This window comes from Pituophis catenifer, unplaced genomic scaffold (assembly GCF_029215685.1).
Source record: "Pituophis catenifer annectens isolate HBS135680 unplaced genomic scaffold, rPitCat1.0.hap2 SCAF_18, whole genome shotgun sequence".
Lineage (NCBI taxonomy): Eukaryota > Metazoa > Chordata > Lepidosauria > Squamata > Colubridae > Pituophis > Pituophis catenifer.
The window spans coordinates 5,734,252-5,759,531 of NW_027256898.1; the positions used below are offsets into that span (position 1 = coordinate 5,734,252).

The 25,280-nt window shown below is 44.6% G+C and overlaps 1 protein-coding gene and 1 long non-coding RNA gene across 3 annotated transcripts; both read right to left on the reverse strand.

The window, feature by feature from the left end:
- Positions 1-3,232: 3,232 nt before the first annotated feature.
- On the reverse strand, positions 3,233-14,724 carry GPR157 (G protein-coupled receptor 157). Of its 2 annotated transcripts, XR_011601132.1 has the most exons (5): positions 13,333-14,723; positions 8,575-8,788; positions 6,132-6,329; positions 4,917-5,197; positions 3,233-4,333 (listed from the first exon to the last, which is right to left on the reverse strand). XR_011601132.1 is itself a non-coding variant. In XM_070956210.1 (4 exons), exons 1-4 carry the CDS (start codon positions 13,707-13,709, stop codon positions 4,973-4,975), a joined length of 1,014 nt encoding a protein of 337 aa, XP_070812311.1. In that variant the 5' UTR covers positions 13,710-14,724; the 3' UTR covers positions 4,915-4,972. The 2 variants fall into 2 exon arrangements, 1 of the variants encoding a protein (XP_070812311.1); XM_070956210.1 differs by lacking the exon at positions 3,233-4,333 and having other exon boundaries at positions 4,915-5,197; positions 13,333-14,724.
- A 3,917-nt stretch (positions 14,725-18,641) lies between these two features.
- Positions 18,642-24,659, reverse strand: LOC139326106 (uncharacterized). The gene is made up of 3 exons (XR_011601134.1): positions 24,589-24,659; positions 21,276-21,547; positions 18,642-18,951 (listed from the first exon to the last, which is right to left on the reverse strand). It is a non-coding gene; the product is annotated as an uncharacterized lncRNA (long non-coding RNA).
- Between the last annotated feature and the right edge of the window lie 621 nt (positions 24,660-25,280).

The following is a 25,280-nucleotide window of genomic DNA, read 5'->3' on the forward strand; positions in this document are numbered from 1 at the left end:
GGAACCAAAATGTTTTTTGAAGCCAATTTTTTTTTTTGAAACCAAATGCAAAAACGGACACCAGGATGAGTTTCGGGATGAAATTCCATGTCTAAAAATGGTGTTGCTTCCACTTTTTAAAAATCGAGCCTTTTTGGTGCCTGGGGAAGAAAACGCGTGACTTAATGGTCAGGAAAAATGCTGCCCAGGAACCAAAATGTTTTTTGAAGCCAATTTTTTTTTTTGAAACCAAATGCAAAAACGGACACCAGGATGAGTTTCGGGATGAAATTCCATGTCTAAAAATGGTGTTGCTTCCACTTTTTAAAAATCGAGCCTTTTTGGTGCCTGGGGAAGAAAACGCGTGACTTAATGGTCAGGAAAAATGCTGCCCAGGAACCAAAATGTTTTTTGAAGCCAATTTTTTTTTTTTTGAAACCAAATGTAAAAACGGACACCAGGATGAGTTTCGGGATGAAATTCCATGTCTAAAAATGGTGTTGCTTCCACTTTTTAAAAATCGAGCCTTTTTGGTGCCTGGGGAAGAAAACGCGTGACTTAATGGTCAGGAAAAATGCTGCCCCGGAAGCAAAATGTTTTTTGAAGCTAATTTTTTTTTTTGAAACCAAATGCAAAAACGGACACCAGGATGAGTTTCGGGATGAAATTCCATGTCTAAAAATGGTGTTGCTTCCACTTTTTAAAAATCGAGCCTTTTTGGTGCCTGGGGAAGAAAACGCGTGACTTAATGGTCAGGAAAAATGCTGCCCAGGAACCAAAATGTTTTTTGAAGCCAATTTTTTTTTTTTGAAACCAAATGCAAAAACGGACACCAGGATGAGTTTCGGGATGAAATTCCATGTCTAAAAATGGTGTTGCTTCCACTTTTTAAAAATCGAGCCTTTTTGGTGCCTGGGGAAGAAAACGCGTGACTTAATGGTCAGGAAAAATGCTGCCCAGGAACCAAAATGTTTTTTGAAGCCAATTTTTTTTTTTTTGAAACCAAATGCAAAAACGGACACCAGGATGAGTTTCGGGATGAAATTCCATGTCTAAAAGTGGTGTTGCTTCCACTTTTTAAAAATCGAGCCTTTTTGGTGCCTGGGGAAGAAAACGCGTGACTTAATGGTCAGGAAAAATGCTGCCCAGGAACCAAAATGTTTTTTGAAGCCAATTTTTTTTTTGAAACCAAATGCAAAAACGGACACCAGGATGAGTTTCGGGATGAAATTCCATGTCTAAAAATGGTGTTGCTTCCACTTTTTAAAAATCGAGCCTTTTTGGTGCCTGGGGAAGAAAACGCGTGACTTAATGGTCAGGAAAAATGCTGCCCAGGAACCAAAATGTTTTTTGAAGCCAATTTTTTTTTTTGAAACCAAATGCAAAAACGGACACCAGGATGAGTTTCGGGATGAAATTCCATGTCTAAAAATGGTGTTGCTTCCACGTTTTAAAAATCGAGCCTTTTTGGTGCCTGGGGAAGAAAACGCGTGACTTAATGGTCAGGAAAAATGCTGCCCAGGAACCAAAATGTTTTTTGAAGCCAATTTTTTTTTTTGAAACCAAATGCAAAAACGGACACCAGGATGAGTTTCGGGATGAAATTCCATGTCTAAAAATGGTGTTGCTTCCACTTTTTAAAAATCGAGCCTTTTTGGTGCCTGGGGAAGAAAACGCGTGACTTAATGGTCAGGAAAAATGCTGCCCAGGAACCAAAATGTTTTTTGAAGCCAATTTTTTTTTTTGAAACCAAATGCAAAAACGGACACCAGGATGAGTTTCGGGATGAAATTCCATGTCTAAAAATGGTGTTGCTTCCACTTTTTAAAAATCGAGCCTTTTTGGTGCCTGGGGAAGAAAACGCGTGACTTAATGGTCAGGAAAAATGCTGCCCAGGAACCAAAATGTTTTTTGAAGCCAATTTTTTTTTTTTGAAACCAAATGTAAAAACGGACACCAGGATGAGTTTCGGGATGAAATTCCATGTCTAAAAATGGTGTTGCTTCCACTTTTTAAAAATCGAGCCTTTTTGGTGCCTGGGGAAGAAAACGCGTGACTTAATGGTCAGGAAAAATGCTGCCCAGGAACCAAAATGTTTTTTGAAGCCAATTTTTTTTTTTTGAAACCAAATGCAAAAACGGACACCAGGATGAGTTTCGGGATGAAATTCCATGTCTAAAAATGGTGTTGCTTCCACTTTTTAAAAATCGAGACTTTTTGGTGCCTGGGGAAGAAAAGGCGTGACTTAATGGTCAGGAAAAATGCTGCCCAGGAACCAAAATGTTTTTTGAAGCCAATTTTTTTTTTTAAACCAAATGCAAAAACGGACACCAGGATGAGTTTCGGGATGAAATTCCATGTCTAAAAATGGTGTTGCTTCCACTTTTTAAAAATCGAGCCTTTTTGGTGCCTGGGGAAGAAAACGCGTGACTTAATGGTCAGGAAAAATGCTGCCCAGGAACCAAAATGTTTTTTGAAGCCAAATTTTTTTTTTGTAACCAAATGCAAAAACGGACACCAGGATGAGTTTCGGGATGAAATTCCATGTCTAAAAATGGTGTTGCTTCCACTTTTTAAAAATCGAGCCGTTTTGGTGCCTGGGGAAGAAAACGCGTGACTTAATGGTCAGGAAAAATGCTGCCCAGGAACCAAAATGTTTTTTGAAGCCAAATTTTTTTTTTGTAACCAAATGCAAAAACGGACACCAGGATGAGTTTCGGGATGAAATTCCATGTCTAAAAATGGTGTTGCTTCCACTTTTTAAAAATCGAGCCGTTTTGGTGCCTGGGGAAGAAAACGCGTGACTTAATGGTCAGGAAAAATGCTGCCCAGGAACCAAAATGTTTTTTGAAGCCAAATTTTTTTTTTGTAACCAAATGCAAAAACGGACACCAGGATGAGTTTCGGGATGAAATTCCATGTCTAAAAATGGTGTTGCTTCCACTTTTTAAAAATCGAGCCGTTTTGGTGCCTGGGGAAGAAAACGCGTGACTTAATGGTCAGGAAAAATGCTGCCCAGGAACCAAAATGTTTTTTGAAGCCAATTTTTTTTTTTGAAACCAAATGCAAAAACGGACACCAGGATGAGTTTCGGGATGAAATTCCATGTCTAAAAATGGTGTTGCTTCCACTTTTTAAAAATCGAGCCTTTTTGGTGCCTGGGGAAGAAAACGCGTGACTTAATGGTCAGGAAAAATGCTGCCCAGGAACCAAAATGTTTTTTGAAGTCAAATTTTTATTTTTGAAACCAAAGGCAAAAAAGGACACCAGGACAAGATTTAGCGTTGCCAGTTGCCCATCATTTGAGCGGAGAATCCGCTTTTTTCACATTATGTTCACTATTTTTTTGTCACAAAATAGTGGACATTTTTTTTATTCAAAAGCTTTATGGTGAAATTAAAATGTTATTTAATATTTTACATATTATTATAATATATTTCATGTTTTGAATTTTAAGTCAAGTTTTGAAGTGATTATTTTAATACGTGTTAAAATGTTTGGAAGAAAATATATAATTTAATTGGAACTTTTTAAAATTTTTTTACTACTTAAACCCCCCCCCCACTTGTCCGCTATTTTTTAGACGCAGACCTGGCAACCCTAATTGCTCGACTCCAGCATCCAGCCCTAATCAGGCTAGTTGAGGATGATGGGAGTTGTAGTCTGTCTGTCTGTCTGTCTCTCTTTTTCTTCTATGATTTCCAAATAGGGCGTTAACAGACACGGCTTTCTTTTCCAAAATTTTAATAAGGAGTTGCCGAGTGGGTGTGGCCAGGGGGCGTGGCCTAGTCGGCCTCCTGCACCATGGTGGGGGGAGCGTTTTTGCCCTCCCCGTGCTCCAGAGGCTTTCCTCAAGCCTCCAGGAGGGCAAAAACAGCCTCCCCAGGCTCCGGAGGCCCTCCGGAGGCTGGAAACGGGCTCGTTTCCAGCCTTCCCGAACTTCCAGTAGACCCGTTTTTTGCCCTCCCTCAGCCTCCCCGTGCGCCCTGCACTTACCTGCATCCAAAATAGGCCGTGTGGGGAATCCTGGGAGGGGAGGGGTGGGGTGGGAGGGGCCAGCCAGGAGTGGTATTTGGGGGGTTTCTCCAAACTGCACAGAATCTTAGCTAGGGGATCTCCCGAACCTCTGCGAACCCCTGCCTCTCCTCCGTTAAACCTAGAAAGTCTTATTCCTTAACATTTCACTCAACATGTTCTCCTCTTTTATTCTTAAAACTTGAATTAAACATTTTTTAAAAAACGTGTTCATAGCATCTTTTAAAAAGTCCAACAGTCTATGATTATTATTTTTTTTTTCTCTTCCTCCTCAGGTGAATGAATATCATCCGTGATAGGCACTCGGCATCTTTGTTACCTGTCCGAACAAAACAGAAAAAAAGGACCAATGAAAGGGTACATTTGACAGCAAGGGTAGCATTTTTGCAAAGATGGAAAGCAGGGAAAAATCCCTTTGGAAGGGGAAGTAATTTAAAAAAAATCTTAGACTGTGCAGAAATGAATAGATTAACTTTGATGATTAAAGAGAGAGAGGATACGGATTATTATAAGATATGGGGAAAATTTTATGATTGGTTAAAAAAGAGATATAGATAAAGATTGTGATCATTAAATAAGGAGAAATATTATAAATATTATAAATATTGTAAATATTGTAACAGAGAAATGGATATTATCCCTTCCCTTCCCTTCCCTTCCCTTCCCGCCCCTCCCCTCCCTTCCCTTCCCTTCCCTTCCCTTCCCTCCCCTCCCATCCCATCCCATCCCATCCCATCCCATCCTATCCTATCCTATCCTATCCTAAATTCTATTCTATTCTAATTCTATTCTATATTCTATTCTATTCTATTCTATTCTATTCTATTCTATTCTATTCTATTCTATTCTATTCTATTCTATTCTATCACCTTGCAAAATTAGAGCAAGCTAAAAACACTCACGGTGAAAATCCTGCCAGGCAACATTAGGTGATTTCCATCACGATGCAGGCCAACGTTCAGGGGCTGGATAAGTCCTCCCCTGTGCTATTGCTGCCTTGCAGCTCCCAGTCTTTGCAAAGGGGAGCCTCTGCCTGGAAGCTGGTCTCCAAACTCGGCGGGGGAGGCTCCGGGTTCGAGTGTCGCCAGCAGCACAAGGAAGAAAACAGCTTATTCCGGACGACTCGGGTGCAGAAGACAAAGAGGATGCAATTTGCAGCTCCTTGAAACGTGTTCCCAACTCCCTGGTGGGAAAAGGAGAGAGATGTTTATTTTTTTTTTTTTTTCATTTTGCTTCTGGAATTAAAAAAAAAAAAAAAGAAGAAGCTCTCCTGAGCTTTTAAACAGAGTACACTTCAATTCCCAGAATCCTTTGCCATACAAAGATGATTAGGGGACTGGAGGCTCAAACGTATGATGAATGGATGCAGGAACTGGGTATGTCTAGTTTAATGAAAAGAAGGACCAGGGGAGACACGATAGCAGTCTTCCAGTATCTCAGGGGCTGCCCCAAAGAAGAGGGAGTCAAGCTATTCTCCAAAGCACCTGAGGGCAGGACAAGAAGCAACGGATGGAAACTAATCAAGGAGAGAAGCAACTTAGAAATAAGGAGAAACAATTAGAATTAACCAGTGGAACAACTGGCCTCCAGAAGTTGTGAATGCTCCAACATTGGAAGTTTTTAAGAAGAGATTGGATAACCATTTGTCTGAAGTGGTGTAAGGTTTCCTGACTAAGGAGGGGGTTGGACTAGAAGACCTCCAAGGTCCCTTCTAACTCTCTTATCGTAAAACATCTGGAGCAGTGGTGAAATTCAATTTTTTTTTTTACTACCAGTTCTATGGGCATGGCTTGGTGGGCATGGCAGGGGAAGGATACTGCAAAATCTCCATTCCCACTCCACTCCTGGGGGAAGGATACTGCAAAATCCCCATTCCCTCCCCACTCCTGGGGGGAAGGATACTGCACAATCTCCATTCCCATCCTACTCTGGAGCCAGCCGGAAGTGGCATTTGCCGGTTCTCTGAACTGCTCAAAATTTCTGCTACCGGTTCTCCAGAACTTGTCAGAACCTGCTGAATTTCAACCCTGATCTGGAGGCAGCTGGATGCGCAAGGCTCCATCCAGGAAACCTGTTATTTTTTTTTTTTTGAAACTCGGTTATTTTTCAAAACTCACGTGAAGTATTACCAGTAGCCAGTTTCGGTCTGCAGGGGAACCGGAAAGGGTCAGCACAAACCGTACAGTGCTCCAGATACGCAGGAAGATGAAAATAATTGGGATTAAGGTCAGCTTCTTGTCCGCTACGGAGGCTTCTCTCGGTTGGGAAGACGGGTTCCTGGACAAAATGGGTCGATATTCAGAGAGGGCTGCGTGCTGGGAAAGAAAAAATATGTATAATTATTTTGGAGGTTTCTATGGCTTTTCGTTTTAAAATGTGATAGGCTCCCATTGACTGGATGGGAAGGGGGCTATATAAATTGAATAAATAAATAAAAGGTGATAATGATAAATGATAGATAGAAAGGTAGACAGACAGACAGACAGACAGGTAGGTAGACAGGTAGGTAGGTAGGTATAGATAGGTAGATATAGATAGATGATAGATAGATAGATAGTTAGTTAGTTAGATAGATAGATAGATAGATAGATGGATGGATGGATGGATGGATGGATGGATGGATGGATGGATAGATGGATGGACAGACGGACAGACAGACAGACAGACGGACATAGGGAGGGAGGGTGGATGGATGGATGGGAGGGAGGAAAGGAGGGAGGGTTGATAGAGATGATAAATAGATGATAGATAGATAGATAGATAGATAGAAAGGTAGAAAGGTAAGTAGATAGATATAGATAGATGATAGATAGATAGATAGATAGATAGATAGATAGATAGATAGATAGATGATGGATGGACAGATGGACGGACATAGGGAGGGAGGATGGATGGATGGGAGGGAGGAAAGGAGGGAGGGATGATAGAGATGATAAATAGATGATAGATAGATAGATAGATAGATAGATAGATAGATAGATAGATAGATGATGGATGGACAGATGGACGGACATAGGGAGGGTGGATGGATGGATGGGAGGGAGGAAAGGAGGGAGGGTTGATAGAGATGATAAATAGATGATAGATAGATAGATAGATAGATAGATAGATAGGTAGATAGGTAAGTAGATAGATAGATATAGATAGATGATAGATAGATAGATAGATAGATAGATAGATAGATAGATAGATAGATAATGGATGGATGGACAGATGGACGGACATAGGGAGGGAGGATGGATGGATGGGAGGGAGGAAAGGAGGGAGGGATGATAGAGATGATAAATAGATGATAGATAGATAGATAGATAGATAGATAGATAGATAGATAGATAGGTAGGTAGGTAGATAGATAGATAGATAGATAGATAGATAGATAGATAGATAGATAGATATTGACAGACAAATAGAGACAAAGGGAGAGGTGTGTGTGTGAGAGAGACAAAGACAGATAGATGGTGGGATAGAGAGATAAATAGACAACTATTGATCAGTAGACAGACAGATGGAAAGAGAGAGAGAGAGAGAGAAGGAGAGAGAGGGCACCCGAAAGAAAGAGAGATGCATAAGAGAGAGAGAGAGAGGTGGGGTACGGTAAATAGGTAGAAGAGACAGCATGGAGTAAGCAAGGCCATTTTCCAGAAATGTTTATTATATTACTCAAAAAAAAAAAAAAAAAATTAGAGCATAAAAGTTCTGCGACCAAGGGGTGTGTCCCTAACACCCCAAACTTGCCGAAGTGACCTTGTGTTATGCCCACATTCCACCAAGTGTCTCTCCCACCCTACCCCACCCCATAAGATTCAGCCCCAGCTCTGTTTACAGCCAATTTAAGACCGCAAAATAGAAAACTGTAAAACGGGGTAGAATTCCCTCTACGGAGTGGGATGAATGCAAATAGGCCACTTGCAGCTGCTTTGGGTTGCCAATGGGGCTGTTGTGGAAGACGGAACTGGGAACTCGACCCATCTCGCACCACACAGGTAGTCCTCAACTTACGACCACAGTTGAGCCCAACAATTCCCTTGCTAAGTGCGTTTTGCCTCACTTTACGACCTAGCTTGCCACAACTGTTCAGTGCCGCGGTTCGGCTAGTAACTACGGTCGTTAAGTTGTTAAGTTATCTATCGTCATTTACCTGCCCCATTATATGTAGTCCTCAACTTACGACCCCAACTGGAGCCCATTTCCGTTGCAAAGCGAAACCTAGCTTAATTTCTAATTTTGCCTCATTTAACAGCCAGTTGTTGTGAAATTAATTACCGCAGAGTTAGCAACACGGGGGGGGCGTTGTTAAGTGAATCGGGCTTTGCTCGGCAGAAGGTTGCCAAAGGGACTCACATGACACAATTGTCATAAATAGGAGTCCGTGGCCAAGCGTCTGGAATTTTGACGGCCTGACCGTAAGGATGCTCCAACCCGTCGTTAAGTGGGGGAAAACAGCCACAAGTCCCTTTTGGCAGTGCCGCTGTAACTTCAACACGGTCACTAAATGAACTGTCGTAAGTCGAGGAACACCTGTATAAGCTCACCCAAGCTGATGACATTCTGAGTACCCACCGCTCGGTTGATGTGTTTCTTGATCAGGATGTACAAAAACGGCAAGGTCACATAAGCAAGGATTTCCCACAATTTCCCGGCCAGTAACATCCAAAGAAGCCGATCTTCGGCATTGATGTCAATCCAGCACCAGCCAACCGAGACATCCGACGCGTCGTAACCGATTTTTTTCAAGGCCACGGCGGCCGCGGTGATGCCAAGAGGAATCCCCCAGCTGCAAACAGGGGAGTGGGAGAGAGAGAGAGAGAGAGAGAGAGAGAGAGAGAGAGGGAGAGAGGGAGAGAGAGAGAGGGGAAAAAAAGAAAGAAAGAAAAATTTGGAGCCATCAAACTGGGCAGAATGGATGGGCTAAATGAGCTAAAGATCTCTGGGGAATGAGAGAGGGGTGAAATCTACTTACCTTCTTTACCGGTTCGGAAACGCATGCGCCGCACAGAAGGTAAAAAACACATTACTTCCTGGTTAAAACCAGGAAGTAATGACACCCTGGCGGGTGGGCGGAGCTTCACTCCACCATCGCTACCGGGTCGCTGAATCACCGGCCAAGATCGCTACCGGACCGAGTGATCCGGTCCAATCCGGGAGCATTTCACCCCTGGAACGACACCCTTTGAAGGTAGGACGCCGGAAGCCAAGATTAGATTGCAAAAATGGCAGAGCTTGCTCGAATCAGTGGAACGACTTGCCTCCGGAAGTTGTGAATGCTCCAACACTGGAGGTTTTTAAGAAGATGTTGGATAACCATTTGTCTGAAGTGGTGTAGGGTTTCCTCCTGCCTAAGCTGGGGGTTGGACTAGAAGACCTCCGAGGTCCCTTCCAACTCTGTTATTCTATATATATAGAATAGCAAAGCTAAAAAAAAAATGAGTGTTTTTTGGAAGCTTTGCAGAGGTGGTATCAGCCGGTTCGGACTGATTCGGGCAGTTATTATTCACCTTTTTGGTTCTGTTTTTTTAAAAAAAGTTTTCTTGACATGCCCAACTTCTTAAACGGGCAACTTTTTCCATTTTTTTTTAACGCTCTAAATGGCTTTTATTACAAAGAAGCCATTTTAATAGTGCATCAGAAAACAATAATAATAATTTTCAGGCAAGCGGTTGAGAATTGTTTTAGAAAACCAGTGTTCCAATTTAGGCTTCCTTAGAAAGCATACAGCACAATCTTAGTCCCGGCAAGCCTCTTTTATTCATACGGCTGTGAATTATTGTCATTCCCAGTCCGAAAGGCTTTTCAAACAGCCTTGCAGGGGAGTGTTTACGAACACCCACCTTATCTCCCTTGGAAAGCTGCCAGAGAGCTAATTGCCACACGCAGGGCAAGGCCAAACTTAGCACAGAGTCAAACAAAGCTTTTCCAGAGTTTTTACCAACCAGATGAACGAATTGCTTCCTGCAAAAAGCTCACGTCCCGTTCGCTCCTCTTTTATGTCTTATGGGAGGGGCCAATCATCTCCAAGCCTTACTCCCAAGTCGACCCTGTTGCCTTAATTGTTCCTGTCTCCTGGCAGCTCTGCGCATGCGCACACTGGGAACAGGCTCCCGCTGTTCTTCTGCCTCGCTCACGTTAGACTCTGGAGACTCCGGAGGCAGCGAAGAATTACCAGATGGCCTTGGCCCCCTCTCTGCCTCCGACGCAGAGCCCTCGTCCGAGCCTTCCCCAGACTCCAGGACTGGCCCACGTTCCTCCCCAACCTCCTCACTGTCCGACTCTGCTGCCAGCTCTGCTGACCGCTGGCGGGCCACAACACACAGTCCCAGGCCATTTCCCCCCCCCCCACTTCTAACATGCTCTGGCTGGACTCAAAACAGTGAAAACGGATTGCGGAAGTGGATTATAATTGCAATCCGGACCGACTCTTGTCCAGTTTAATCCAGATGTGAATGAATTGAGAGGCAGATCGACTAACCCACCAGTGTCTCCGAACGTCTCAGTTCTTACTCAACTGAAGTGGCTCTCTAAAATTAGCTCGAGTTGTAAAATATTCCCCCTGAGCTATAAATACACTCTAGTCATAAGCAAAGAGCCTGACATTTCACTAATGCAATTTTGTAGGTTATTTGCAATATAATCCCTCTTCCAGGCAGTCCCTGAATAGCCGACGAAGCTAACTTCCCTGAATTAATTTGCACTTCTGAAACATCGAACCCCTTGCTCTGCACAACTGCAAAAAAAAAAAGGACCCAACTCAAATTAAGACTGCAGAGGTGGGATTCCACCGCCCATCACGCAAAGCCAGACTCATATTGATGGGAGTTGTAGTCCAAGACCCCTGGTTCTTTGGGGAAATGTTTCCTTTTTTGCGGGGGGGGGGGTGTTTCTGGGTCTGGCCACGAGTTCAGGCAGGCAGGAAGTCTTTACAGATTAACAGAGTCGGAAGGGACCTCGTGGGTCATCTAGTCCAACCCCCCACCCTTGGCCAAGCAGGAGACCCCTACACCATTTTTGACCGATGGCACTCCGGTCTCTTCTTGAAAGCTTCCAGTGATGAAGCTCCCAAAACTTCTGAAGGCGGACTTCTGTTCCATTGGTAAGCTGTTGGTTAAGCTGTTCCGAAGAAGAACAGGTAATCGTGCAGAGATGCAACGGGCAGACTCATTCGGCGGAAAGCCACACACAAGGCTTAGGACCAGGGTACTTACGGGACCGCCTTCTGCCACCAGTAGCCTCTCACCGGCCAGTACGCTCCCATAGAGAGGGGCTCCTCAGGGTGCCGTCGGCCAAACAGTGTCGACTGGCAGCCCCCAGGGGGAGAGCCTTCTCTGTGGGGGCACCTACGATCTGGAACGAGCTCCCCCCGGAGATACGGAGGATCCTGGATTTACGCGCTTTCCGCCGTGCCCCTCAAGACCTTTTTATTTCAACAGGCTGGGCTGGCCTAACTTCCCTTGTAATACATTTCACCATTCTTACCCTTAAATCCTCACTCTTAACCATACAGTTCAAACATATCTATAATTTTGGGGTGTTGTTTTTTTGTTTTGCATTTTACAAGGCAGGTCAAAACCACTGGGGAATTGGAAAAGGACCTCTCAAGAATTTTTTATTTCACCAGGCTGGTCTGGCCTAATCTCTCCCATTCTCTTTTTAATGTAAATTTCAATGTAAATTTTAAATTTGTTCTTAACCTGGGGTTTTAAATTTGTCTTGGGCTCAATTGATTTAATTCGATTTTACTTCTGCTCTTAAATTTATTTATTTTTTAAATTTGATTTATATGCCGCCCTTCTCCGGAGACTCAGGGTGGCTTACAATGCGTTAAGCAATAGCCTTCATTCTTTTGTATATTTATACAAAGTCAGCTTCTCTTTTTTCTCTTTCTTTCTTTCTTTCTTTCTTTCTTTCTTTCTTTCTTTCTTTCTTTCTTTCTTTCTTTCCTTCCTTCTTTCCTTCCTTCCTTTCCTTTCCTTTCCTTTCCTTTCCTTTCCTTTCCTTTTCCTTCCTTCCTTCCTTCCTTCTTTCTCTTTCTTTTCTTTTTTTTAAAAAAATGATTTATATGCCGCCCTTCTCCGGAGACTCAGGGCGGCTTACAATGCGTTAAGCAATAGCCTTCATCCTTTTGTATATATTTATACAAAGTCAGCTTATTGCCCCCACAAACTGGGTCCTCATTTAACCTACCTTAGAAAGGATGGAAGGCTGAGTCAACCTTGAGCCTTGGCGAGATTCGAACCTGCAGTCATTGCAGGCAGCTGGTCTTAATAACAGGGTGCTTTAGACCACTGTACTACCAAGGCTCATTTTTGTATTCTAGGTGTTTTTATCTTGTGCCTGTTCACCGCCCTGAGTCCTTCGGGAGTAGGGGGGGGGTATATAAATCAAGAGCCTTGGTAGTACAGTGGTCTAAAGCACCCTGTTATTAAGACCAGCTGCCTGCAATTACTGCAGGTTCGAATCTCCCCAGGCTCAAGGTTGACTCAGCCTTCCATCCTTTCTAAGGTAGGTAAATTGAGGACCCGGATTGTGGGGGCAATAAGCAGACTTTGTATAAATATACAAAAGGATGAAGGCTATTGCTTAACGCATTGTAAACCGCCCTGAGTCTCCGGAGAAGGGCGGCATATAAATCAAATTAAAAAAAAAAAAAAGAAAAGAAAGAGAAAGAAGGAAGGAAGGAAGGAAGGAAAGAAAGAAAGAAAGAAAGAAAGAAAGAAAGAAAGAAAGAAAGAAAGAAAGAAAGAAAGAAAGAAAGAAAGAAAGAAAGAAAGAAAGAAAGAAAGAAAGAAGCTGACTTTGTATAAATATATAAAAGTATGAAGGCTATTGCTTAACGCACTGTAAGAAAGAAAGAAAGAAAGAAAGAAAGAAAGAAAGAAAGAAAGAAAGAAAGAAAGAAAGAGAAGCTGACTTTGTATAAAATGTACAAAAGGATGAAGGCTATTGCTGAGCACATTGTAAGCCGCCCTGAGTCTTCGGAGAAGGGCGGCATATAAATCAAATTAAAAAAAAAAAAATAAAATAAAATAAAATGTAAAAAAAAAAGTAAAAAAAAAAATGTTTAAAAATAACACACACACACACCCCCCAAAAAACCCCGCACCAATAAAGATGATTATGAATTGTTGCGGTTTTTTTTTTTTTGTTTTTTTTTTTGGAGGGGATGGTTAAATGCCCAGCTCTTTCTTTGGGCCAGTTGGCCAGGGGCGTTGCAAGGCGCTAGTCCTCTGCGATCCTGCTTTTTGGGGGGGGGGGTGGACAGGAGGCAGGCGGCTGGAAGAGAGGCGTGGGGGAAAGGGGAGCCCGGGGAGGCCCCCCACGCACCTCACCAGGTGGAAGAGGCAAAGCAAGCCGGCGCCGCTGGAGCCGCGGACGATGGCGCAGTAGAGGTCCAGGGCGACGGCCACGGTCCAGAAGAAGGCGCTGGTGTTGGCGAAGGTGGAGAGGGCGCCCTGAGCCACGCAGTCCCAGGACGAGCCCTCGAAGTCCTGCAGCACCCCGTAGGCGTAAGCGGCGGCCGAGAGCAGGTCGGCCCCCGAGAGGCAAGAGAGCAGCTGCCGCGGCCGCGTCCGGAGCTCCGGCCACCAGGCCTGGGTGCCCAGCAGGAGGCAGCAGCCCAGCACGGAGAGGGCGCAGGAGGAGAGCACCAGCCCGCGCTCCCAGGGGGAGACCGGCGTGGCCGGCGGGTCCCGCAGGAGCATCTCGGGGGGCGAAAGGGACAAGGAAGGGGAAGGGGAAGGAGAAAGGAAGGAGAAAGAAAGGGGAAGGAGAAAGAGAACGGGGAAGAAAGGGGAAAGAAGGAGAAAGGGGAAAGAAAGGAGAAAGAAAGGGGAAGGGGAAAAAGAACAGGGAAAGAAAGGAGAAAGGAAGGAGAAGGGGAAGGGGAAGGAGAAAGAAAGAGAAAGAAGAAAGAGAACGGGGAAAGAAAGGAGGGGGGAAGGGGAAGAAGAAAGAAAGGGAAAGGAGAAAGAAAGGGAAAGGAGAAAGAAAGGGGAAGGAGAAGGAGAAAGAAAGGGAAAGAAGAAAGAGAAAGGGGAAAGAAAGGAGAAAGAAAGGGGAAGGGGAAAAAGAACAGGGAAAGAAAGGAGAAAGAAAGGGGAAGGGGAAAGAGAACGGGGAAAGAAAGGAGAAAGGAAGGAGAAGGGGAAGGAGAAGAGAAAGAAAGAGAAAGGAGAAAGAGAACGGGAAAGAAAGGGGAAAGAAGGAGAAAGGGGAAAGAAAGGAGAAAGAAAGGGGAAGGGGAAAAAGAACAGGGAAAGAAAGGAGAAAGAAAGGGGAAGGGGAAGGAGAAGAGAAAGAAAGAGAAAGGAGAAAGAGAACGGGAAAGAAAGGGGAAAGAAGGAGAAAGGGGAAAGAAAGGAGAAAGAAAGGGGAAGGGGAAGGAGAAGGAGAAAGAAAGGAGAAAGAGGGGGGAGGGGGAGGAGAAAGAAAGAAGAAAGAGAACGAGGAAAGAAAGAAGAAAGAAAGGGAAAGGGGAAGGAGAAAGAAAGAAAGGAGAAAGAGAACGGGAAAGAAAGGGGAAAGAAAGAGAAAGGGGAAAGAAAGGAGAAAGAAAGGGGAAGGAGAAAGAACGAGGAAAGAAAGGAGAAAGGAAGGGAAAGGAGAAAGAAAGAGAAAGAAGAAAGAGAAAGGGGAAAGAAAGGAGAGAGAAAGGGAAAGAAGAAAGGGAAAGGAGCGAGCGAAGAACGAAAGGAGTGGGGGGGGGGTCTGGGGGGGGGTCTCCGGAGCGCAAAAGCGGCGCTGCCGACCTCCCTCCTCGCTCTCCAGACAGCTCCGGGGCGCGGCTCCCTTACCCTCCGGCGGGCGGGCGGCGCCGGGTTCAGCAGGGCGGAGGCATCGTCGGAGACCCGACCGGGAAGAGCCCAGCGGCGCCCCCGTGGCGCGCCACCCCCTCCACCCCCATCCCAGCTGACTGGCGTGGCTCCTCCTGCGCTCTGGCGCCGGACCAAAGCCTGCCTCGGGAAAAAGGGCGGCTCCTGAGCATGCACAGAGGGCGGCCCTTCCTGCAGGCCGGCCGGGGCTCTGCTAGGGAGGGGCGCCAAAGGGACTCCCGGGACTTGCCAAAGAGGCTTTTAAAGCCCCTCCCTAGCAGAGCCCCGGCCGGCCTCCAGGAAGGGCCGCACTCTGTGCATGCTCAGGAGCACCTTTTTTAAAAAGGGCCGTGCTGCGTCTCTGCAGGAGTCCCTGCTCTGGGCTGTAACTTGGGTTTTCTAAAGCTGCGGGTCTGCGTGGCTGGAATAGAGTGGCAGGTGTCAATCCAATCGTGCATCCAGACTGGACATGGTCAGGGGAGTGTCCCCGTGCTGTCTCTGCATGAGTCCTATTAAAGAGCCTTGGTGGCGCAGCGGACTAAAGTGCTGTTAAAGTAGCGCTTAGCTGCCAGCTGCCTGCAATTACTGCGAGTTCAAATCTCAGCAGGCTCAAGGTTGGCTCAGCCTTCCATCCTTCCGAGGTAGGTAAAATGAGGACCCGGATTGCGGGGGAAATAAGCTGATTTTGTATAAAAAAGAACATCGCAAAAGCCCTACTAAGCAGGTCTATACAAAAGTATGAAGGCTATTGCTTAAGGCATTGTAAGCCGCCCTGAGTCTCCGGAGAAGGGCGGCATATCAATCGAACCAATCAATCAATCAATCAGTCAGTCAGTCAATCAATCAATCAATCAATAGGAAAAGCTATCAGGCAGTCAGATTAAGAACGCACCTGATGAGGTGGAGTAAGCTGAAATATCACGACCGACAGGGGGCTGGGGGGCTGGGGGGGAAATCCCTCCAAGTGAACAGGAATTTATAATAAATGTTTTTATACATTTGTCTTTATATTTGGCTGTCGTTCACTGCCCGGAGTCACTTTTTGTGAGATGGGTGGCCAAATAAATTTGATTAATAAAATAAAAGAAAAAAAGAAAGAAAGAAAAGAAAACCATAAAATAAATAATAATAAAATGAAATAAAACAATAAAATAAAATAAAACCATAAAATTAAATAAATAAATAAATAAATAAAATAAATAAAATAAATAAAAATAATAAATAATAAAATAAAATAAATAATAATAATAAATAATAAAATAAAATAAAATAAAATAAAGAACTTTGGCCTCTTTGCAGTAAAATCAACCCCCTACCCTAATCATACATTTTATTATAACCCTAGAACTAAGGAAAAAGTTCCTGACAGAACAATTAACCAATGGAACTGCTTGCCTCCAGAAGTTGTAAATGCTCCATCACGGGAAGTTTTTAAGAAGAGATCGGACAACCATTTGTCTGAAATGATACAGGGTTTCCTGCCTAAGAAGGGGGTTGGACTAGAAGACCTCCAAGGTCCCATCCAACTCTTCTCTTCTCTTCTCTTCTCTTCTCTTCTCTTCTCTTCTCTTCTCTTCTCTTCTCTTCTACTCTACTCTACTCTACTCTACTCTACTCTACTCTACTCTCTTGTGGACTTCAATTTCCAGAATTCCTGAGCCAGCCTGGTTCAAGCTTGCTCAGGAATTCTGGGAACTGAAGTCCAGAGGTCGTAAAATTGCCATAGTTACCCATCCCGGCTTAGGAGGTACCCGGGCTGCTTGCTCAAGAAGATCACAAGCTTAGTTAAATAGAACCTCCATATTAAAGGGCAGTATACCTCCAAAATGCACGCCCTGGGATTGATTCGTCGTGGGCTTTTTTCTGGAGTTGGAAAGAGATGGTCAGACTTTCAGGGCGCGGCTGAGGAAACGGGCCTCCAAAGTCTGGGTGGATCGGGCCCTTTTAAAAATAAACACCCTTAAAGCAATAAAGGTGTTTTTATTATTATTATTATTGGTTAATCTTCAGTGAGATTCACAGCCTTTGAGGCTGGTTAATAGCTCAGCAGCTCGAGTTCCTAACCAAGGACCTAGGAACTGTTAAGGTATCGTCGGAGGATGTAAGCTGTTCCGAGTAAGGTGGTTTTTTGTAGTCAAAATTTATTACTATTATTATTATTATTATTATTATTATTATTATTATTATTATTATTATTATTATTATTATTATCTTTATCCTGTCCTGCTGGAATGCAGAAAAGCAGCCCTCGCCACATAATAAACCTTGAAATATTCTGCTTTAAAACTCGGTTTCTTCAGCGTTAAGCCTGATGAGAAGACAAGGATATGTTTGATTCGCTCATCAGAATGTGAATAGGACAGTGGAGAAAAATACAGGCATGAAGTGGGATTCGTTTTGATTTTTATTCAACCGAGCATGAATGTCACAGAAACACAAATTTGTGCCTTACGGATTTCTCGGGCAAAACTCCAGCCTGCAGATTTTTCCTTGTTTCTAATCTGATTTGCCCATGGTGCTAAACAGGGGTTTATTTAAAGATGTTTTATTTTATTTTTTTTAAAAAAAGTTGTTTTTTTTTTTTGCATAAGCAGAGGTTTATAGAAAGACTGCATTCACCCAACAACCGAATGGTAATCCAACAGTATCATTGGGGTGGGGGTGGGGGTGTGATATGAATAGCAGCGTTCCAATATCCGAGGGGCCGCCACAAAAAAGAGGAAGGGTCAACCTATTTTTCCAAATATGCACCTGAAGGCAGGACAAGAAGCAACGGATGGAAACTAAACGAGGAGAGAAGCAACTTAGAACTAAGGAGAAATTTCCTGACCGTGAGAACAATTAACCGGTGGAACAGCTTGCCACCAGAAGTAAGTGGGCGCTTCATCATTGGAGGCTTTTAAGAAGAGACTGGACAGCCATTTGTCCAGAATGGTGTAGGGCCATGAAGGCGAACCAATGGCATGCGTGTTGCAGGTGGCACACGGAGCCATATCGGTGGGCACACAAGCGTTGCCCTAGCTCAGCTCCAACATGCATGCACGCACCGGTCAGCTGATTTTCGGGCCTTCCGTGCCTCCTGGAAGTCGGGAAACAGGCTGTTTCCGGCCTCTGGAGGGCCTCTGGCGGGGTTGGGAAGGCTGTTTTCGCCCTCCCCAGGCTCCAAGAAAGCTCTCCTCTGCGCTATTTCTAGAATCTCCACATTTTTTTTACATCGTGGCGACGAAAACTGGATGCAGGATTCCAAGTGTGGCCTTACCAAGGCCTTATAAAGTGGTCTCAACACTTCACTGTTCTTAAAAAACCTAGAGGAAAATAAAATATAAATACACCAGCACCCCCAAATGCTGGGCCGCATGGTTGCAATATTTCCCTTCTTTCTAGGTTTCACATAGTTGTTTTCCTCACACCAGTTTTCTGGGTTCAACACCCGTTTATCGCTTTTAAAAAAACCAAAAAACAAACAAACCGGGGAACGGAAAGGAAAACTGTACCAAGAACCATTCCTTTGTTTTTAAATCAGGAACTTTTCGAGAGCTTGTGGCCTTCGCAGCTGTCCCCTTCCTGTTTCCCCACAAATTATCCATCTTCCTTATACGTCTAGGACAGGGGTCAGCAATCTGCGGCTCTGGAGCCGCATGTGGCTCTTTCACCCCTCTGCTGCGGCTCCCTGTCACTCAAAATATCACTCACAGCTGCCAATGTGTGACACTTGCCGGCACGTGATTTATTGAGTTTCTCAACCCCCGGTAGGCCAACCATGGATAAATGCAAGAAAAGAAAAGTTTCAGAAGAAAACAGAAGGTTTAATTTGACGACATATGCTAGTTTTGTGGCCGCTCAAGAAATAGTCAGGCACGGGAAGAGTTTTTGTGGCTCCCGGTGTTTTCTTTTCGGTGGGAAACGGGTCCAAATGGCTCTTTGAGTGTTTTAAGGTTGCAGAATCCCTGGTCTAGGAGAAAACGCTGTTTTCCGGGGAGGCTTGCAAATGTGCAGCACTTCTCAAGCAGTATGCTTGCTGATTGCTTCTTCAGTCATCACATCCAACAACCAGCTAAGACACTGCCAAAGAAATACGCACTGGGGTGTCGTTTCTCACCTTCCCCATCCTTTCCTCCGTCGACGCAGGCCCCTGTGCGGAGAGATGGCAAGAGACTTGGCTCAAAACAAGAAAGGTGGCAAGGAAAAAAAACAACCACAACAAATCGGTAAGTCAAACAGGACTAGAAACTTGGTTCTGATTGACTGGATTTAAATGCGTCAGGGGTAAAGACATTTTGGAAAATTGTTCTCAATCTGCCATCCTTTTTTGGGGGGAAGGGGCTTCCAGCAATGCCACATCTGTCCACTAGCCCATGGTATCATCTGGCAGATCCTTTTGCTGGATCCCGGAAGGGATCTGCCCAGGAATCCTTTCCAAAAATAGAAAGCTCAAATCAAAGGATTCCTAAAAGTCAGAGCTGAATAATCACAAATTGTCCTGAGTCATGCAAGAATTAGAAACATGACAAAAATGCATTAGGAGGGAAGGGAAGGAAGGAAGGAGGAAAGAAAAAGAAAGAAAGAGTGGAAGAAAGAAAGACTGTGGAAGAAAGAAAGTGGAAGGGAGGGAGGGAGGGAGGAAAAAAGGAAGGGAGGGGAGGGAGGGAAGGAAGGAAGGAAGAAAGAAAGAGAAAAAAGAAAGACAGTGGAAGGAAGGAAGGAAGGAAGACTGTGAAGAAAGTGGAAGGAAGGGAGGGAGGGAAAAAGGAAGGGAGGGAAGGAAGGAGGAAAGAAAGAAAGAGAAAAAAAGGCAGTGGAAGAATGAAAGAAAGTGGAAGGGAGAGAGGGAGGAAAAAAGGAAGGGAGGGAAGGAAGGAAGGAGGAAAGAAAGAGAAAAAAGAAAGACAGTAGAAGGAAGAAAGACTATGGAAGAAAGAAAGTGGAAGGAAGGAAGGAAAAAAGGAGGGAGGGAGGGAGGGAGGGAAGGAAGGAAGGAAGGAAGGAAGGAAGGAAGGAAGGAAGGAAGGAAGGAAGGAAGGAAATTAAGGCAGGCAGGCCGGTGATGAAAACAGTTCTCTGAAATAGGAGAAATCACACGAATGTTATGTGTTATTGCATTCAAGAGAGCACAGAAGAAAATTTTACTCTTCTTTAAGGAAATTGCACCCAAACGCACAGTGGTACATTGCGCCAGGTTTCTAGTCCTCAACCTTGCTAAAAAAAAAAACAACCCTCCAGAAAACTCCAAAAAATACCTCCCACATCTAGCCATCAGGTTTCTAGTCCTCAATCTGGCAAAAAAGTATGAACTAATACTCAAGCTTTATTTGTTGTGATTGTAAAAAGGGGACGAATGTCAGACCGATGTCTCAGCTGTCAGAACAAGGCCAAAAAATAAATAAAAGAAAGATAAGAAGAAAAAATATAGGCCTCTTGACACCTTCAGTTGCAATGCAAAGAAACGGCAATGACTTTTCCAGCCGGGCAAAGCTATCCAAATAAACTCAATAAACAAACTCAAGTGGCAAAAAGCTAATTTTTTTTAACGTTGGGTACCTAAGTGTAGCACAACCAACCCACAAAATCCTTTGTATGAATGCCATCTTTAACCCAACTGCAAAAAGTATCCGAGTTCCATTATTAAACCAACAATATTTACAAAAAAGTGAATAGCTCGACATTGAAAGAGATCAAGAATGTAATTTTTGTTATCCCAGAAGAAAGAAAAAGAAAGAAAGAAAGAAAGAAAGAAAGAAGCAGGGAGGGAGAGAAGGAAGGAAGGAGGGAGGGAGGAGAGAAGAGGAGGGAGGGAGGAAGGAATGAAGGAAGGAGAGATGAAAATGGGGAGGGAGGGAAGAAGATAAGTTGGGGGGAGGGAGGAGAAAGAAGGAAGGAAGAAAGGAAAGAAGCAAGCAGGGAGGGAGGGAGAAGGAAGGAAGGATAAAATGGAGGGAAGAAAGGAAGGAAGGGGAGGAGCAAAGAAGGAAGGAAAGAGGGAGGGGAGGAGGAAAAGAAAGGAAGGAAGGAAGGAAGGAAAGAAGCAGGGAGGGAGAGAAGGAAGAAAGGGAGGGAAGGATAAAATGGAGAGAGGGAGGGGATAAAATAGAGAGGGAGGGAGGAAGAAAGGAAGGGGAGGAGCAAGGAAGAAAGGAAAGAGGGGAAGGGAGGGAAAGAAAGAAAGGAAAGAAAAAAGCAAGCAAGGAGAGAGAGAAGGAAGAAAGGGAGGGAGGGAAGGAAGGATAAAATGGAGAGAGGGAGGGGATAAAATGGAGAGGAAGGGAGGAAGGGGAGGAGCAATGAAGGAAGGAGGGAGGGAAAGAAAGAAAAAAGGAAGGATTAGAGTAACTCAGAAAGAAAGAAAAGGGGAAGGAAGGGAAAAACAGAAAGAGACAAAAAAAAAAAAATAGGGAAGAACTGGAGAAATAAAATTTAAAAAAAAGGACGCAGGGAGGAAAAGCGGAGAGTTGAGCCTACCTGTTCCAATGGCATCTTTCTCCAACTGCTTCCGAGACAGGACAAACGCCAGTTTTGCCCCACCGCCACGGGCACAGATCTGGCACAGGAGCACCTTCCTCTCTCTGGGTGGGGCCTCTCCCCAGGTAGCCTTTTAACCCAGTGTGGTCACCCCAGGTGTGTATGTGTGTCTCTCCCTCTCTCTCTCGTGCACACACATACACTACACAGCAAAGACCAACCTTTGACTGGGGCGAGCTGACTCCAGCCACACCTGCCCAGATCCTCCAGAGCTGGAAAAAGCGACAAGGCAGTTGTGTATGTATATGTCACACAAGTCACTTGATCTGAACGTCGCCTCTTGCGGCTACATCCTGGTCCAGGCCGCACACAGAGAGGGCAGGAATGCAAAACTTGGCTTTTTTGTGTGTGTGTGGGGACAGGCAGTGTGTGTGTGTTTGGGGGGGAGGAAGAGCCGGAGCTTAAAACCCAAACAGATCTTCAAGCGGCTAGTCCCTTTGAATCGAGTTTGCTTGATATTGTTTTTGCTTTTTTTCCTGCCTTTAAACATAAATGAGTTGGACACGGCTTAATTCCTCCCCTCCCGGTGGATTTTATCCTGGAAATTCTTTTTTATATGGTAACGGGGGAAAAAAGAGTTAGGGGGAAAAAAAATCCCCCCCGGCCGCTTTTATTTATCTATTTATTATATTTCTATACCGCCTTTCTCCCGTAGGACTCAAGGCGGTGTACAGTCAAGAAAAACACAGACACACAAACATCATAAAATTGCTCATTAAAATTATTACTTAATTTTAGAAGTTGCAAACTTTGGGGAGGAAGGGGGTTTCAATTCCCAGCCAAACCCACTTCTCCGAACGAGCGTCCATTCTCAGCAAAATTATTTCCCCAAGAGGACGGGTTAAGAGGGAGAGAAATAAACGGGAGCGAGCAAAGGGCAGCTCACACCCTAAACATACACACACACTCAGGAGTGAATGAGTCACTGGTAGCCAGAAACCAACAGCAAATAATGCTGTGAGGGACCCACAAAAAAAACACAGAAGCGTTACGCAACGTTGACAAGAGATTGCTGACTAATGGAGTCGTTCCTAAGCTTTGCACCCTTCTAGCCAGCTTCAGATGCAATCTGAGGAGTGTTTTTTGCTGCATCTCTGGCTTCAGATGCAATCTGAGGAGTGTTCCTGCTGCATCTCTGCATGATAACCTATTCTGGGCTCACTTTCTCTTCCTTTGCCACATTTGCAAAGGAGTCCAACTGTCGCCTCCCTGAGTCCATTGTTGCCAGCTTCCTGTTACGAAGGCTTAGAAGAGTTTGGAAGGGACGAGGTTCCAAAGGGATCCACAAGATCACAAGAAAGCTGGGGGGCAGGTGTTAGAGGAGGGATTCGCGACAATGTATGACCGGCATAGCTTGGGATTTTTTTTTTTAGGTTCATTCATTCATTGTATTGATTAGCCCTTGGGCCATACTGAAGTGCGGCACTCCAGAAACAAATTATTCCTAAAATTCGATAGAAGCCATTTCAAATAGAATTGGATATAAAATACCATTTCAAATGAAATTGGGAGAAAATGCAGTCTAAAATGAAATTGGGAGAAAATGCAGTCTAAAATGAAATTGGGATAAAATACAGTCTAAAATGAAATTTTGACGCGGTGGCTCAGCGGCTGAGACGCTGAGCTTGTCGATCGAAAGGTCGGCAGTTCAGCGGTTCGAATCCCGAGCGCCGCATAATGGGGTGACTTGTCCCAGCTTCTGCCAACCTAACAGTTTGAAAGCACGTAAAAAAAAATGCAAGTAGAAAAAATAGGGACCCCCTTTGGTGGGAAGGGAACAGCGTTCCGTGCGCCTTTGGCGTTGAGTCATGCCGGCCACATGACCACAGAAACGTCTTCGGACAGCGCTGGCTCTTCGGCTTTGAAACGGGGATGAGCACCGCCCCCTAGAGTCAGGAACGACTAACACATATGTGCAAGGGAAACCTTTACCTTAAAATGAAATTGGGATAAAATACAATCATTTAAGATTGAGAGAAAATACAATTATATATTTCGGTGTCACCACCCCTACAATCTACCCCAATCGGTCCCACCTAATGCAGCTCTCAGCTGAACCATTTTGTTTTTAAGTCCTGGGCTATGTTAAATGTTATTTTCAGATGCTGGCCGCACGTACAGGATGTTATTTTGATATATATATATACAAAAAACTACAAAAAACCTTGGTTACGTAGGGAAAACCTGGCTAGAAGAAAAACATATATATATATATATATATATATGTAAAGCTGTGTAAAAATGAGTGTCTAAAAGGAGGGAGTCATGAAACGAGAAGAAATAGAGACATCAAGATGGGATTAAATTATCAACTACCGTTCTCCCTAATTCCAAAGCCATTATATATTCTCTGGGTGGGATACGATGATGCAGAAGCCTTAACTTAATCAAGAGACTTTTTCCCAGCTTTGACTCATTGAAACAAGACGTGGAGGAAAAAGACAAGCGATGCGTTGGAAGGCACCTCATCAAACTCCCATCCAGCAACTTCATTAAAGGGAAAGGTTCCCCTTGCACCTATGTGCTAGTCGTTCCTGACTCTAGGGGGCGGTGCTCCTCTCCCTTTCAAAGCCGAAGAGCCAGCGCTGTCCGAAGACGTCTCCGTGGTCATGTGGCCAGCATGACTCAACGCCAAAGGCGCACGGAACGCCGTTACCTTCCCACCAATGGTGGCCCCTATTTTTTCTACTTGCATTTTTTAAGTGCTTTCGAACTGCTAGGTTGGCAGAAGCTGAGACAAGTCATGGGAGCTCACCCCATTACGCGGCGCCCGGGATTCGAACTGCTGAACTGCCGACCTTTCGATCGATAAACTCAGCGTCTTAGCCACTGAGCCACCACGTCCCTATGAGCAACTTCATTAAGCCTCGCTTAATTAGATCAATCCTTTTTTTTTTCCTCTTTCTTCTTCTTCTTCTCTTTCTTCTAAATCAAATGCATCAGTTGTTTGCAAAAGTGACTCGTTTGCCCTGGAACTGGGCTTGTTGCCAGAATCCTGTCGGTGGATTATGGGGCTTGGAGGAATGCAGCTGGCTTAGGGAGGGCTTTGCACCCTGAACCAGGAGGGATGGGTGTCGGAGAATCCTTCCCGAAATTTAACAGATGGCTGCATTGTCCCTGGGTCACCTCTGCGAAGGAAGAACGCTTCTGTTTGCCGTTTGCTCTTTTCGCTTTCTTGCAACCACCCCCCCTCTCCACACACACACACAAACCCACACAAACGCACACTGACAGTTGTGAAGTGTAAACTTACTTTCAAGGAAAAGGTGGGTCCTGAAAAATGCATCCAGGGACTGGAGTCACACAGGAGTTGTGATGAGGTTGTGGGCGGCTGCCTGCCTGATCTTTAACAAGTCTAGACTAGTCCAAGCAAAATCAGCTTTTTTTTTTCCTTTCCTTTTCTTTTTTTTTAAACTTCCCTCCTCTAGGCTGCAGATGAGCAAAACAAGCCCCACAGAACGAGCTAAGCCATTCAGCTGTGGCTTCACAGGAACAACAACCCAGCTAGGTCGGCTACCCCTACGAAAATAGGTGGGGAGAGGAAAAAAAAGAAGAGACAAGTCCTTTTGTAGTGGATTGCAGAAGAACTTCTTTCTGCGCCGGTTTTCGAGTCGCTTCTTTGGGGAGAAAAGCTTAAGATCGGACAAGAAAGGAAAAGGCAACTTGATCTACCCCGCGGGGTCGTTGTGTCGGATTTCAACAAGGTTGGGAACAAGGAAAGGCACGCAGCCTGCATGTCTCTCTCTCTCTCTCTCTCTCTCTCTCTCTCTCTCTCTCTCTCTCTCTCCAAAAATCAGAAATTCGTCTGCGCTGGTGGAAATTTGAACCCGTGACCGGGTTCGCTTCTCAGCCTGTGAAATGGAGCAATGCGGATCGGAAGGAGCGCAGAGACACCCCAAAGGATGTATCTGCACCAGGTTTTTTTTTTTTTTTTGGATTTCTGAT

Coding starts and splice junctions, on each gene's coding strand:
- GPR157 (XM_070956210.1), bottom strand. CDS start 13,709: ATGCTCCTGCGGGACCCGCCGGCCACGCCGGTCTCCCCCTGGGAGCGC. Junction 8,789..13,332: donor TGCCTCTTCCACCTGGTGAG/GTGCGTGGGGGG, acceptor CCCTGTTTGCAG/CTGGGGGATTCCTCTTGGCA. Junction 6,330..8,574: donor AGAAACACATCAACCGAGCG/GTGGGTACTCAG, acceptor TTTCTTTCCCAG/CACGCAGCCCTCTCTGAATA.